This window comes from Salvia hispanica, chromosome 6, assembly GCF_023119035.1.
Source record: "Salvia hispanica cultivar TCC Black 2014 chromosome 6, UniMelb_Shisp_WGS_1.0, whole genome shotgun sequence".
NCBI lineage: Eukaryota > Viridiplantae > Streptophyta > Magnoliopsida > Lamiales > Lamiaceae > Salvia > Salvia hispanica.
Genome location: NC_062970.1, coordinates 23377270 through 23393592, shown reverse-complemented (window position 1 = coordinate 23393592; position 16323 = coordinate 23377270). Strand labels below are relative to the sequence as shown.

General features: G+C 38.5%; 2 protein-coding genes and 1 non-coding gene across 4 annotated transcripts; 1 reads left to right on the top strand and 2 right to left on the bottom strand.

Moving 5' to 3' along the window:
• Window positions 1-4890: 4890 nt before the first annotated feature.
• LOC125193538 (eukaryotic translation initiation factor 3 subunit C-like) lies at window positions 4891-8920 on the bottom strand. 2 transcript variants are annotated; one of them, XM_048091362.1, is made up of 5 exons: window positions 8818-8920; window positions 8514-8580; window positions 6350-8116; window positions 5553-6073; window positions 5356-5469 (listed from the first exon to the last, which is right to left on the bottom strand). In XM_048091362.1, the coding sequence occupies exons 2-5, from the start codon at window positions 8535-8537 to the stop codon at window positions 5463-5465; spliced, it is 2319 nt and encodes a 772-aa protein (XP_047947319.1). In that variant the 5' UTR covers window positions 8538-8580; window positions 8818-8920; the 3' UTR covers window positions 5356-5462. The 2 variants fall into 2 exon arrangements, with proteins under 2 accessions (XP_047947318.1, XP_047947319.1); XM_048091361.1 differs by having other exon boundaries at window positions 4891-6073; window positions 8818-8892.
• A 353-nt stretch (window positions 8921-9273) lies between these two features.
• Window positions 9274-9345, bottom strand: TRNAN-GUU. Its single transcript has one exon. It is a non-coding gene; the product is annotated as a tRNA-Asn (tRNA).
• Window positions 9346-10654: 1309 nt separating this feature from the next.
• Window positions 10655-13545, top strand: LOC125194963 (protein FAR1-RELATED SEQUENCE 5-like). The gene is made up of 4 exons (XM_048093175.1): window positions 10655-10700; window positions 11059-11094; window positions 11204-11966; window positions 12129-13545. Exons 1-4 carry the CDS (start codon window positions 10655-10657, stop codon window positions 13543-13545), a joined length of 2262 nt encoding a protein of 753 aa, XP_047949132.1.
• The last annotated feature ends 2778 nt before the right edge of the window (window positions 13546-16323 follow it).

Below are 16323 nucleotides of genomic sequence, written 5' to 3'. Positions count from 1 at the left end.
CAAGTCTTGCTGTTAGATCCGTTCAGTGCTATACCACACCAATGTCATCTTATTTAATTAAGGCTTAGAAATATGCGGGTGACATTGCAACCTTTCTCAATGGATAATTTAATTCCAACTAGGTTGTGAAATTCATCTTTTTCTTTGTTTAAAACTGACCGTGTTACCTTAAAGTGGGCGCCGCCCACAACCGGTTTACTAAAACAAAGACTTAGACTTTGTTAAGTTAACTTATACATTTAAACATGCATTAACATCCATTCTGATGCTAAAACATAACTATCATTATGACAAAAATCTATTTTATTCCTTGGATAAATTGAAATAAGAGTTTTACGGTATTCAATCACTCGAAACGTGATTTCTAGTATACAAACTCTAACAATCTCCCATTTATACTCAAAACACTTTCGAGTATACAAAATTGTGCTAACATCTAATTCTCACACTTATACTAAAAGTGGATTGAGGTCTTGAATTAGTCGAACACTCATTCTTCAACTTGGCTTTCATACGGCTTTACCGCTAATGCCTTCGTGAGATCTGCCAGGTTGTTTTCTGACTCAATCTTGACCACTTTTATGTCTCCTCCTTGCACTATATCTCGAATGATATGATACTTCCTCTCTATGTGCTTACTCGCTTTATGAGCCCGTGGTTCCCTCGAATTTGCCACGGCACCAGAATTGTCACAATAAATGGTGATGCTCTTGGGGGCAAATTAGCAGCTACACCTAAGTCGAGAAGGAAGTTCTTAAGCCATACTGACCTCTTTTACGGCCTCCGAAGCGGCCAGCATGCACTCGAGCTTCCCATGGTAGAGTATACAATGCATTTCTGCTTTACACTCTTCCAAATTACTGACTCCACCTCCTAAGGTAAACAAATATCCGGAAGTTGATTTTCTCGAATCTACATCAGCTTGAAAATGCTGAATACTGTATATCCTAAAGGATAGAGCTCGGTTGCATTGTAAACTAGAACATAGTCCTTAGTCCGATTAAGGTACTTGAGTATGTTCTTTACGGACAGTCCAATGTCCTTGGCCGGGATTTGATTGATATCTTTCTACCATGCCAACAGCAAAGCAAATATCGGGTCTAGTACAAAGTATAGCATACATGAGACTACCAACTGCCAGAGGCATATGGTATTCTTCTCATCTCTGCTATCTCAGATGTTGTCTTAGGACACGTCTCTTGAGATAAATGGATGCCATGTCTAAAAGGTAGGAAACCTTTCTTGGCATCTTGCATGCTAAAGCGTCTAAGTACTGTGTTGATGTAAGATTCTTGTGATAAGCACAACGTTCTCTTTGCACGGTTCCTAAGAACCTTGATACCGAGAATGTGTCCCGCATCACCCATATCTTTCATCTCGAACTGGCTGGACAAACAAAATTAAGAACACAACATTTCCCTTTTCAACCTTCTTATACACGCAGATTTCATTAGGGCATTTTTCGAATCCAAACTTTTGTACGGTTTGATTGAAACACTGGTTCCATGATCTAGATGCTTGCTTGAGGCCTTAAATGGCCTTCTTAAGCTTCCAAACCATGTGTTCCTTGCCCTTTACCACACAACCTTCAGCTTGTTCCATGTAGATGGTCTCCTCAAGACTTCCGTTTAAAAACGCAGTCTTAACGTCCATCTGCTATACTTCCCAATCCATGTAAGCTGCTATAGACAAAGTATACGGATCGATTTGAGCATGGCCACTGGGGAGAAGGTCTCATCGTAATCGATGCCTTCCTTTTGGGTATACCCCTTAGCCACTAGTCTTGCCTTGAAGACTTTAACTCGTCCATCGGGTCCACGTTTACGTTTGTATATCCACTTGCTTCCAATGGCAGTACAACCTTCGGGTAGGACAGACAAATCATAGACTTCTTTTTCCACCATTGATTGTAGTTCCGAATCCATTGCTTTCACCCATTCGCAATGATCGACATCTGCCTGCGCCTCTGCAAGATTCCAGGGATCAAGTACATTGCTGTCCGAGGAGTGATCCATACACTCTCCCAAACCAATGTATCTTTCGGGCTTGTGAGAGACCCTCCCACTGCGACGCGGCACTACAACATCTTGAGTATTAGTTGAAATTTCTGGAATTGTTGTTACACTAGGTAATTGTTCTTGGTTAATGGAAGTTGTGACTTGAGTCAGCTCTTCAAGAGCTATCTCACTGCTGGACTTATGATTCATTACAAAGTCTTCCTCTAAGAATGTGGCATGAGTGCTCACAATTACTTTCTGATCTCGGAGACTATAGAATTCATAAGCTTTCGTTCCTCTAGGGTAACCTATAAACACACAAACCTCCGTCCTAGATTCCAGCTTAGTTGGATCCTTTTCCAATACATGGGCCGGACACCCCCACACTCTGAGATGTTCCAGATTGGGCTTTCGCCCATTCCACAACTCATATGGGGTAGTAGGAACTGATTTAGAAGGTAAGTTGTCTAAGAGATAGTTTGCTGATTGCAAAGCATGCCCCCAAAACGAAATAGGTAACCGTGCATAACTCATCATCGAGCGGACCATATTCAATAAGGTCCTGTTCCTTCTTTCAGCTACGCTATTCTGCTGGGGTGTGTCCGGCGCAGTCGTTTGGGATTGAATTCCCGCAACTGATAAATAATCCAAAAACTCGACACTTAGGTATTCGCCTCCGCGATCAGATCGCAGGCATTTGATACTCTTACCATGATGCGTCTCTACTTTATCCTTAAACTCCTTGATCTTGTCAAAAGTTTCAGACTTGTAGCGCATCAAATAGATGTATCCAATTTTTGAGAAGTCATCTATAAAGGTGACGAAATATCGAAAACCGCCCCTTGCCTCGGTTGACATTGGTCCACACACATCAGTATGAATGAGCTCAAGTACTTCCTTGGCCCTATTCCCCTTTGACCTAAAAGGTCTCTTTGTCATCTTGCCTTCGAGACAGGATTCACACTTCGAAAATGGTTCCTTCTCAAGACCTTTGATAAGATCTTGATCAACCATCGCATGAATTCTTCTTTCGTTGGCATGACCAATTCTAAGGTGCCATAAGTACGTTTCATTCATTGAACTTGAAGGTTCTTTTCTTTTCATAGAAATTTTCGATGTAGCATTGAGTTCTGATTTACGTTGATTAAATTGAGTAGAAGTGATTGTGTACAGATTGTTTTCCATGATACCACGACAGATATAAGAGCCATCTTTCTTAATAACGCAATTGTCATTAAAAGAAATCGAATATCCATCAAAAGACAATTTAGAAACTGAAATTAAATTTCTTCTAAAAGAAGGTATCAACAAAATATTCTTCAAAATCAAAAATCTATCACTAGAAAAACGTAAATAAACGTCTCCCAATTCAAATATGCGGAAGAATGACACCAATTCACTCCTTGTTGATGCAATTGATGGAGGGAGGGCGAAATCAGTGAGAAGCAGCAGTTGAGTGTGAGTTTTCACGATTTTGGGGAGGAGGGTTTCGCGATTTGGGGGAGGAGAAGCGGGTATAATTCATTCTGACTAAAAACGCCAATGACATCGGCGTTTATGAACTTTAATTTTTTTTTTTTTTTTTTAAACACGCCAACCTAGTCGGCGTCTATAAATTAAAATAATGTATTTTTTTTTCCAATAATTGCTTATAAACGCCTTTGTCAGTGGCATTTTTTAATTAAACACGCCAACCTGAATGGCGTGTTATAATACGTAGTTTATTTTAATAAAATTAAAATTAAATTGTAAAACGCCGGTTTAGATGGCGTTTTACCTTAATAACACGCCAACGCGGTTGGCGTTTTTCCCATAGATGGAAAAAATAACAAAGTGGATACATTTTCGTTATTGTAGTAGTAGAGTGCCCCAAACATTCGATTTTCTCGATTTCCTCGCCAGGATAGTGTATTTTCCCTCTCCACTCGTCTACTGTGTGGAGCTAAGTGTGTGTAATTGCGGTTATGAGCTGAACCTGCTCAACTCCCCTTTTCATCTCTCCCCAAAACTGGCTTTCGACTAGCCGTTGTAACAAAATTTAAAATTTATGTTATTTGCACTTGAGTAAGGTCAATCTTGGTCCTAAACATATGATCAAAATATTAATTTGGTCCAAAACATTCATTTTTTTAAAAATAGGTCCATAACAAATGAAATCCTTGTCGGTGTGGTCCTTTTTTTGCGGTTCCGTCAAAAAACTAACTGTGCAGTTTGTTATGAACCTGTTTTTGAAAAAGTAAAGGTTTTGGACCAAATTTATATGTTGGTCATATGTTTAGGACCAAAATTAACCTTTAGACTTTTGTACTCCGAAGTCTTGAATATATCTGTTAAAGAGTCCACAGCTCCAACAAGAGTTAATAGGCATATGATTTTCTAATGTCGTGGATAAAGAACGTGTTATTAGACCATCAATCAACATTTTTCGTAATTTTTAATTTTGCAGGATTTTTAATCAGTAAAATGATTTTGTGGAATCCCAACAAGTGTTTATTGAAATCGACCAAAATCTGGTGTTTCTCTTCTGTTTTTTGTCCGCAATTTCTCATATTTGTGAGAGAAAGAAAAAGGTTAAATCTACGTGTTGATATTTTGATGTTGGAAGTATAAATTTCAGATTTGAGAATTCATATCTTGTCTAGTTTATGAACACAACCGTAAATCTAACCCTTGGAAAAAAAATCAACTAAAATCAAATTACAATAATTATAATCTTCTTTCTGATAATCGTTTTTTAAATCAAAGTTACTACAAGGTCAAATTTTTAAAAATAAAAAGTTTGCATGTTCCAAAGCGCCATGGAGAAAGTGTGTTTGCTTCGATAATACAAGCGAAACAACGATAGCGAAACAACGATAGAATCTAAATTTAACCTCAACAGAGTTTTGAACAATTAATAAAAAGTTGTAATCATATAAACTTACTCGGTAAAACATAAGCCAAAGTAGCAAGTTCAACAGCATCTATTACAAAGACACGTATCCTTAAACAATTAGATAGCAAAATTTGATATGAGCAAGAACAAGACAGCAAATAGTGCAAGGCACTGTAAAACAGTTGTCGATTTATCGAGAAAAAAGGACCAAAATTTAAATTATGAGAGATGGAAATCGGCTACACTAAACCTAAGTTCGAACCCCTCTGTTCAGATTAACCATTCTTGCTGAGCCATCAGACTGGCCACCCCTAGCACCAGAGCCTGTGTGGTAAGCCCGACCCAAACGAGCTTGCCGATCCCGAGAGAAACCACTGCTAGCGAGCCCTGGAGCCGATGCCCTACCACTAATAGTATAGCCTCCTCTGCCTCCACTGCTCCCTTGCCGGTTCTGATTAAATGAAAACTCTTGCCACCTACCACCGCCACCGCCGGAAGCTGCTGCTCCAGCATAATCTTGACCATCTTTCCTCCTAAGAGGAAGACCCTCCATCCCGCCACCACCAAAGCGGGCCTCCATGGCCCTCTCATTAGTTTCTGCAAGCACAGTAAGCTTCTCTGTCAAGTGGAAAGCAAGAGCTTGCAATCTAGTGTGCTCGACATCATGGAAGACAATGCACCCTGTTGGCTGGTCCCAACTGGCGTGTAGCTCCTCATTGATCATCATCTTGCTAACAATGCTACGCGTCTCTGCATCCGAAAGATCAAACATCTTAGACAAGTGGTCCAGACTTAGGGAATCATAAGCCGAGGAGTATGTGAAGAGGTAGGTCCTCAGCGCCTCTTCCTTGATCTTAGCCTTGAGCATCTCAAGAACCGAATCTTTGTTGCGCAGCAATCTCCACACGTCGAGGGATTTGATTACAGTAAATGCCTTGTCAAAATCTCCTTGCCTGAGAGCCCGAGTAGCAGCCATTACATGGTCCCTGACATTTTCAGGCGGGCCCGTGAAGGTTTGTCGCTCACTCATCTCAAGTAACCTCCTGAAATTCTTGCTTATGACCTTACGTTTGGCATCATGCACATTGGCTGCCATGTTGGGGACCTCCAGTAACATTGCACAAATCAGATGTACAGCTTCAAGAAACTCGAGATTTATATGCATGTGGTAAGGCATCTGGCGCCTTCTCTCCAGCCGCTCCTGCAAATTTCTAGAATCTTAGAGGCCAGAATGAGAGCTTAAAAACAATCTCAAGGACTCAACGAATGCCAAAGACAACAAAAATGACACTTATCCACTTATAAATTCAGATTTTAAAAAATCGATGTAGATTAAAAAAACAAAGTAACAAAAGGGGGAAACTTATATTTAATTCACTTCCATCAGATAAATTTGAATATGGAGTTTCAAAAGTAGCAAGCTTTAAACATCTTCAACATTAAATAAAATAAAATTAAAGTAACCAGAAAAATATACCTGCTCCGGAGTCTTCTCGTGATATCTGCTCTGAGAAACCCCCTGTGCTAACAATTCCTTCACCCTGCCAGCAGAATACAGTTCTGAGAGGCAACTGTGGGCCTCAAGAACAAGACCCGCCCTGAAGGCACATAAACCAAGCTGTGACATGGCTCTGTTGAAAAGTATTTGTGTGGATATATCCATGTGCTGGACATTATCTTGAAGGTGACTCATAAGCATCAAGTCACGCGATGTTGAGAATTCATCGAATATGGCGTGATGATATATATCACAGAGCATAGCACGTGCCTTGGTCCGTTCTTCACCATACTTGTAAATAAGTGAAACAAGTATGTCTATCAGGGCACGGCTATTCTCCGGAAAAGTAGGCTTACGAGGAACCAGCTCAGGAGTTGCAACAAAAGCTGTCGGTCCCCTAATTTCCTGAACTTTTTCATCTCCGGACTCGGCTTCTCCACTGTCCAGCTCAGCCAATTTCCTCATAGCATCATAAACCTCCTGAGGTTTATAATAAACAAGCTCAACTCGTTTAAGAGCCACCTTTGATGCACCCTTGGTATCCCCAACCTTTTCCAAATACTCCTGCACATTTTGAGCTAAGACTAAAAACACAGGCTCATCCTTGAGTCTCTCAACATACTCACGTGTGTGTGGATCGATAACCTGAAGGCTCTTAAAGTATTCAACGTCCACCTTTTCCAGGAAAGCTACCAAATTACCCCAGATCCTTATTGTACCACTGAAGTCAGCTCCCTTTTGGGTTTCGTTCTCATCAGGTTCTACCATATCATCTACCACAATGTTAGAGTACTGCGTTAAAATATCCAGTATTGCAAGCATATTCTGCACACACTGTTTCCACACATTGATGGGCATGTGACCACTCAGACTAGGATTGACATCAAACTGTGCAGAGACAACACTGAATAATATCTCAAGCTTCTGAGCAGGGGTCTTGGCAACCCTAGTCAAGAAAGTGAGCTGCTCAACTAACTCCATTTTCCCAGTACCCTTCTTACCCCTGGCAGCAACAATCTCCTTAAACTTCTTGTTCACTGTGTCCCAAGTAATTTGGCTAGGATCTTTGAACTGCTTATCCATCATTTTATCTTTCTTGCTCAACATCTTCTCCCATCCAGAACCAGTCTCTGCATCATTTCCAGTTTCCTCTTCATCGTCACTCTCCTCTGATTCCAGACTTTCCGGATCCGTAGCAGTGTCACTTTCCGGATCCTCGGATTCTTGCTCATCAACTTTTTCTTCAAAAAGTTCAGGCTTCTCCCTACACTGAGTGATCATATCCTCATAGAGCTTATTGTTCTTCTTCAACTTCTGCTTCATTGAATTCAAGGCCTTGGCATTACTACTACTCATTTTCTTCTTCGCCTCCTTATTGGCCAAGGCCTGGTTCAAGAAGTCCTCCAGCATCACGAGAGCCTTAATGTACAGATTTGGTGGCTTATCGGACTCAGTCACCCTCATGACCTTGCCCAATTGCTTATTAATCTTCTCAAAGCTTTCTTGGAGACTCACCCAGTCATTAATTTTCATGGCATTTTTCATCTGATCAACAGTAGCAGACAACTCATCAAACCTCTTGTCTTTGACACGGCGAACAACACGCTTTTGCCCATCAGAATCATCACTATCACTAGCATTGCCAGAGTAATATCTGCTAGCAGCTGTCGCTGTGGTTGTTTCCACAGCGACATTGTCTTCCTGCTCATCGTAGTCACTCTCCTCCTCCTCAGTGTCACTATCACCCTACATAAAAAAGGGAAATGTTCAATTCGTAACTACTACTACTACGTAAAATCAAGTTTTCAATATACAAGAGCACTAGTTCGACAGAAATACAATTTATTGGACTAGGAGCATATCCCTCAGTTTAAACATTCAATTAAACAAAATTTAAAATGCAATAAATCATCAAAACTGGACCAAAATATCCAGGAATCAATTAAAAAGATCAGAGTTGATTGATAATCCGAGTCTGATTTGAAATAATCAGTCTTGAGAGGAACAAAAACTATAAACAGGGATTCCTACAACAAGTGCATATCAGAAAGAACTAAATTACATATCAGAGCAAAATAGAGATTGGTTATCGAGACAATGCTTAGAAAATGAACAAAAAAAATCGATTGGATTCATTGCTAACCTGAGTCCAAAATCTCGACGCCATTGTCTCAATCCAACAGCAAACGACTCAGAAACTCCTTAAATAACTGCAATGAAATTATAAGCATCAGAAATAATGAAAATCGATAATACGATCAAAAAATGCTTAAAACAAAAAATCTAACATATATTGAGGAAGTAAAACTGATTAATTTAGATCTAAAAATTCTCAAACAAGATGCAAACAAAGAACATAACTTTTATCTTTTTCAAGGAAAGCGGAAAACCATGCGAATTTTTTTAAGTCGGATGAAAACTATAAAGACGACCGAACACAAACTTACCGATCGAATAAGGGGAGATTGAAATCGCTGCGAAGAGATGGGGTATGGAACCCTAATCGTCTGCGCTTTCTTTAAATTCAATATGGGCCTTTATTGGGCCGCATATGGCGGTGAGAAGGAATATTGTGGGCTGGGCTTTATTTTGAACGCACCAAATGAGGAAGAGAACTTGATTTTAAATCGTTTTAGGAAAATATTCTATAGTATTTTTTTCATTGGTTTATTTAAATATCGTTGGAATCGTGATTAATCAAAGGTTTTTAAATGTGATTATACATGTCTTTCTTCCATAACGTAAATCATTAGATTCAATCGGATTTTGGAATCAATCCGTTTTTTCAGGAATCCCGTTTTTTGAAAATTCTTTTTTCGCTTCCGTTTTGTTTATCATTATTCCAGCGGAACGACCAATCTCTTTATGATAAACAAATCCATTTTGCAAGTTCGTTATTACGTCTCCCCAAGTAGGAATTGAACCTACGACCAGTCAGTTAACAGCCGACCGCTCTACCACTGAGCTACTGAGGAACAACGGCTTACACTCACTCTTTTGAGTAAAAATTCCATGATTCTTCCATACAAAGTTGACATAGTGACTTAGTACCTCATTTCTTTACAAATGGAAATAAAAAAGCTAACATGCAACATCAATTAAACATAAATTCAATAAAATTAATTGCACAAAATAGACATCCATTGATCATGGAAAGTGGACTACATTAAATATGCAATACATTCATATAATAGGCGTGCAATATACTATTCCTACAATATATACGTATACTACTATGAAATATGGAATATATTTATATAGTAGGCGTGCAATATACTACTACAGTATATATGCATATTAACTTTTTAAAGTAATAATATTTTATTAAAAAATTAATCATATTACATTATTTTTCATGTCAAGAAAAAAATTATAATACTACCTCTTTAATAGTAGTATTATGTTAATATTTTATTATTGATAATTTTTTTCTTATTTTATATTTATATATATATATATATAGGTTTGTGTTAAAATGACAACCCCTCTTAAAGTGACACCGTGACACCACTTATACAACAATATTATAAACCCTACACAGCAATATTACAAACACTACACAACAATCTATAGATTCTTTGTATAGTGTGTCGGATATTGCTGGACAAGAAAAATTGCTGGATAAAGAGCAACAAATTGTTGGCCGTCTTTTTCAGATTATTTTACTTTTTTTTGCCACGTGGTAGTTTATTATTCGTCCACATGTACAAATGATTGGCTAGGAATGGTGGTATGGTGTTATTTTAAGGGGTGGTGGCACCCTAACATGCCCATATATATATATATATATATATATATATATATATATATATATATATGTTGTGCTAAAATGACAACACCATTTAATATAACACCATAACACCAATTTCAGCCATAGGATCTAGAAATCGGATGGTTAAGAAGCTGCCACATGGCAGCTCATTTGATTTTTATTTAATCAAATTATAATGCTAAAGGGCAAATTGGGAAATCTCTTTTTCATCTTCTAAGAAACAATTCACGCCAAGCCACTTTCCTTACCAACATTCTCAATTCACGCCAATTGAAGGCGTCTTCTGCAAAATACCCAGCAAACTCGATTTCGAGTCTCGATTTCACGCAATCGGCTTCAATCCAGTTTGAGTTCATCTCAATTTGACCTATTCAATCACCCAAACTCACACGAACTGTGCGATCCATCTCAATTTGATTCCTCTAGTATTTCCAGCGATTTCTCTGCAATCACATCACTGTGCAATCGATTTTCTGTTATTTCTGCAATCCATTCCATAAATTCGTTCAAATATGGGTGAATCAATTATCGATTTTGATCTGGATGTTTTTCCAGCAGGTGGATTTCGTCATTACCTCAATTCTCTATCAATTTTTCATGTGTTTTCTGTCGCACTATGGATTATTGTCATATTTAGTGATGGATTGTTTGCCAATTTTGTCAGATTGAAGAGTATTTTGTGATTTTGATTGTAGGGAAAGTTTTTGTTGAATGTTGCTTTGTTTCTGATTCTGTTTTGTATGATTTGCTGTTTTACATGTTACATCTTGCTGTTTTGTTATATAGTTGCATAGTTTGTTCTATTTGTTGTTTCTAATTGTGTTTTGTTATATTTTAATTGCCTAGTTATGTTTTGTTATATTCTGATTATGTAGTACTAATTGTTCTGTTTGCTCATTCTGATTCTGTTTAATAGTTTTAGTAATTGCTGTCATATTGCTGTCAGATTTTCGTATGCAATAATTGCTGGTTTATGTGTATCACATTGTTGTTCACCTTATCGTTTATTGCAGTCAATTGTATCTGAACTAATTTGCCTCATGTTTTATCTTTTTATCTAGTTGCATGTGTGCCAGCATGCCCCGACGAACTCCGTCCTTATGTTGGTAAGAAATTCCATTCATTAGATGAGGGTATTGCCTTTTATGAAGCTTATGGTCGTGAAACTGGTTTTGATGTGCGTAAACGTGGAATCAAATCTACTAGAGATGTTGTTACGTGGCAATATCTTGTTTGTAACAGAGAGGGATTGAAGGTGGGGATTGAAATGGATGAGATGCATGCACAAGAGGGTTTTATAACCAAACGTAGACGCACATCCAAAAGGTGTGAATGTAGGGCGCGAATATCACTCAAGTATGTATTTGAGGCTGGATTTTTGGGGTATGTTGTTCAAGAATTTGTGGAAGTTCACAATCATAGTATGATTGAACTTCCGTTTAGACGTTACATGCATATTAACCGTAGGTTGGGTGAAGTACACAGGCGATTCATATGGGACTGCACGAAAGCCAATATTGGACCCACCATGACATTCAAATTCTTGAATGAGTTCTTGGGCGGCTATGACACTGTTGGAATCACCGTGGCAGAACTTAGGAATTATGTCCAAGGTCTGAAAACTTATGTCGAAGGTTCTGATGCACAAATGTTGTTAGATGAAATGGCGAGGAAAAAGAAGGCATGTCCTGATTTCACATATCACTATCAGCTTGGGAGTTCAAAAGAGTTGAAAGCGCTTTTCTGGTGCGATGCAATATCTAAGCGTAATTATCAACTGTATGGTGATGTTGTCTCCTTCGACTCCACATACAATACCAATAGGTAATGCCTTGTTCGTTTATATATAAATTCTGCATTCCATGTGTTAGGTTTCTGTTTGGATAACATTGTAGATTAGGACTCTAATATTTGCAGTCTATTGTGTATTATATTGCAGTTTTTGGACTCTAATATTGCAGTCTACCATTTACATGTATGAAACAGGTATTGCATGATATTTTCACCCTTCACGGGCAAGGACAACCATGGAAAGCCAGTCACATTTGGAGCTGCACTCTTATCCAATGAGACCACAGAATCTTATTCTTGGCTCTTCAAGCACTTTTTGGAATCCATGGGTCAAGCTCCTAAGATGATTGTTACCGACCAAGATAGAGGTATGAGAGCAGCTATTCGTGATGTTTTGGTGGATACAAAGCATAGATGGTGCATGTGGCACATTATGCTTAAACTTACCGACAAAATTCCAAGGAGATGTCTAGAAAATGAAGAGTTGAAAAAAGAGATTAGTGCTTGTGTGTGGTCTGAGGTACTAGAGCCGGAAGAGTTTGAAGATTCATGGATGGGGATAATGGAGCGTTATGAGCTTCTTCATGTCGAGTGGTTTGTAACAATGTTTGACGATAGAGAGATGTGGGTCCCTGCCTATTTTAGAGACTTTCCCATGGGGTCTCTTATTAGGACGACGTCTGTTTCCGAGTCTGAGAATAGCTTTTATAAAACATTCACCAGACCTCGCTCCAATCTAGTTGAGTTCATCATGAATTTTGATCATGCCTTGGCTGCACAGAGAAATTCTAGCTCGAAGTTAGATTATATGGATTCAACTATTATACCACCGTTCTCCAGTCAGTTGGTATTAGAAAAGCATGCTGCAACAAAGTACACTGATCACATGTTCAAGAGAGTGCAACGTGAGATAGTGGACGCATTGCACCATTGTAGCACTGATGGTTTGTTGAAAGATGATGTGTTAGAGATCTCCACAATAAAGGACAAGTATAGTAAATCTTGGGTTGTTACCTACACGATCAGTGAGGATTCGTATTCCTGTTCTTGCAAATTGTTTGGGAGAGAGGGAATTCTTTGTAGTCATATATTTTTGGTTTTCAAGAACAGGTTTTTGAAGGTTATACCTGATAAGTACTTCCATGTGAGGTGGTTGAAGACTGCCTTAGCTGATGCTATTCGTGGACCAGCTCGATGTTTGACAGATCCTGAACTTTTATCAGATCCAAACCAACAGTCAAAGAATAAAGTTGCTGACATATTTTTCAGTTACATGAAAAAATTTGATGCTGATAGTGCCATCATTGATTTGTTTTCAGCTGGAATTGATGAGCTTGGGAAGAGTCTTATGACAAGAATCCATGAACCATCTTCAGGAGACAAGGATAAGCCAGTTAAAGATTTCTATTTTGCTGAAAAGCCAGCTGTGGTTAGAGTACAACCACCATCAGTTGTGTCCACCAAAGGTTCGAAAAGTGATTCCAAAAGCCGTTTGGTGTCCGCGAAGGAAAAGGCTATAAAGTTGAACAACAAACCATTGCGTCAGTGTAAAAAATGTGGCGAATTTGGTCACCATGACTCTAGGAACTGTGGTCGACAAAAGGGAAAATAAAATTGTTAGTTCATTTTTACATTATCAGGTTGCAGTCTTATACAGAAGATATTGCAGTATTAGGGTAGATATATTGCAGTCTAATGAAACGAGTGCAGACACACTATTTTCTTCTTTCTATTCCTTCATTACTATTAATTTTATACTATTGTTTCCAAGTTGCCTTTTATTCCATTAAATAGTCTAACTTCAATCTTTTTTAATTACAAAATTTTACAGTACTATATTGCAGTCTTATTCAATGAATATTGCTGTGTTACCACAGCAATGTTGCAGTTTACATATTATTGTTACAATTGTTCTTTCTGATGTAGTTTAATAGAACGAGAGTATAGCTAGGTGGTACACAACCTTAAAGTCAGTATTCTCTACAACCAAAGCATAATTAGCTTTCAAGTGCTAGGAAAACATCACATGACTTTAAAGAAATGTTCACTCAAATTCCATTAATTTCATTCACTAGATGATTCTTTTAAGTTTCTTTTATGCAAAGTCATGACATTTACACTGCAATAATTTCCCAATAGAACTCCCTGCTCTAACTGAATCTCAGATTTCAAATCAAAATAGGTCCTAAACACTTTGTTACACCCAGAAACTAATATGATCTGTATTTAATCTGAAGCATGCAAGCATATTATGAGTAACTGCCATCAAAACAATTATGGATAAAAAGTCAAACCAAATTAAGTCAGTTACATTGTCTACCCCAAAATAAAACTATAAAACTAAATGTTTCAGCACAAGTTCATTCAAACATCCAAGACTTCATGGCAAACATCCAAGACTTCATTGTTGCAGCAGCCTTAGGCCCTATTTTCATTGTGAGGCACGCCAAGATGGTTTGTTCTTGTACTCCGCTACCATATTCTCCACATCAATCGGTCTTGTCTTTTTTGCCTCTGTATACTGATGTGAGGCAAGTCTTGACACACACCTAAAGGCCCTATTGTTGTTGTTATACAGCATTGCTGTACAATATTTGGCTCGAAGAAGCTGCAGAGGCCTTGATTGTTTGTTTGTCAGATCACATTTCCAGTCAGTGACCTTCATGCCCATATAAGTCTCCATATGGCGCATTGCATACAAGCCACAATCTGTAGTGTCTTCTTTAGCACTCCATTTCATTTCTAGAACCTTCACAGTTGCTTTTTGGAGCATGCGACCGTAGCTAGCACAACCATACTTTTCCAGAGTGTAGACAAAGAAATCTATCTGCAATTTATTAAATAAGCATTGTCAAGCTGATGATATTTGCATATTTATATACTGTATATTGCAGAATAACATATATAACATTGCTTGCTTACCAGCCTATAGACTTGGTCGCCATATCTAACCCCAACATCAGCTTCTTCTGATCTAACATTATCTATCACGCAGATTGTTGCTTTCAAGAAATCAAAACAAACCACATAGTAGTGGTCGTTTGCATATATAGGGAAAAAAACCTGGTGCATAATAATGAGCATATTTAATTGCATTCCACTAAGAAACATATTGTAGTTCAATGTATTGATAGTTTATTACCAGACTGTAATTTTCCCATTTGAAGTTTTGGATATACTTCAGCTCATCAATGATTCTTTCATGAAAGACCTCCTTTGTCTGATCATTGCTCCAATCAGTCTTTGGGTCCACAACTGTACCACTCTGCAGCCAAAGAAAATAAGAATTAGGACAACCATACGAGAAGTCTAATATGCATTAAGTGTTTGAGACATACGGAGGTGAAAGTAGACAGAAACAATCTGCTGGGTGATGTACGGGACTTGAAATTCTCATTCAAATTTAAGTAACAACTCCACCCATCTATGACTGCAACATGGATCCTTGCATATGGCAGCATTGACATTAGTTGAGCATGAGTAATTTTGAAGTTGTTGATGTTGAATACAATCAGCTCCCTGTTACAAAATGTAGGATGTTATCATTCTGTACAATTATTGAATAAATACTTGGTATTAAAAACAATTTTATACGAAAACGTACGTGGCATTGATTTCAGTACTCATCATCCAAAAATACAGTTCCCTCTCATCCCCCGTCAGTTTGTTTGACATTGTAACTGCACGCACAGCATAAGGAGATTTGATCGCATCACTTACTTTATGTTTTGTCTTGTTACGGGTGTAGATTGTTTTTTGTCCCTGTTGGAAATTACAACAAACAATATTACAATTATTAAACTTAAGAATGCATAGTATAATTTGGCAAGATGCATTATATACATGTTCCTCCTTTTCTTTGGAAGGATCATTCACATTTGATGCAGCAAAGGCCATTATTTGGTCCGTTTTTGTTATCAAAATCACTCTACATGTCCATTATTTGCATATTCTATACATTTTGGTATTTTGACGTGTTTTGTGAGAAATGTGCATATTTGAGCCGAAAAGGGGAGTAAAAACGCATAGTCCTGGAAATCTGGGAGTCATACGGCGACACGCGGCCCGCCGCAAGGTTATCAGACGCGACCGCCGGCGCCCGACGGTCCAGAGCTATGTGGCGGCCCGCCTCGGAAATTTACTTTAGGAGAAGAGAGTCTCGCCCTGCGACCGCCGGAGGACATGTGGCGGTCCGCCACCGAAGGGTCGAGTCTCCGGACTCCAACGGCGACCGCCGTGGCCAGGTTGTGCGGCGGCCCGCCGGAGAAAGGCGGCGAATCCGGACCACCCTTAGATTTGCTCCAAGATTTACCAAACTTTGAAGATCTTTTCCCTTCTATGATGAGGAATAATCTTCCCCTATAAATAGGACCTCAAGCTTCATCAAAAG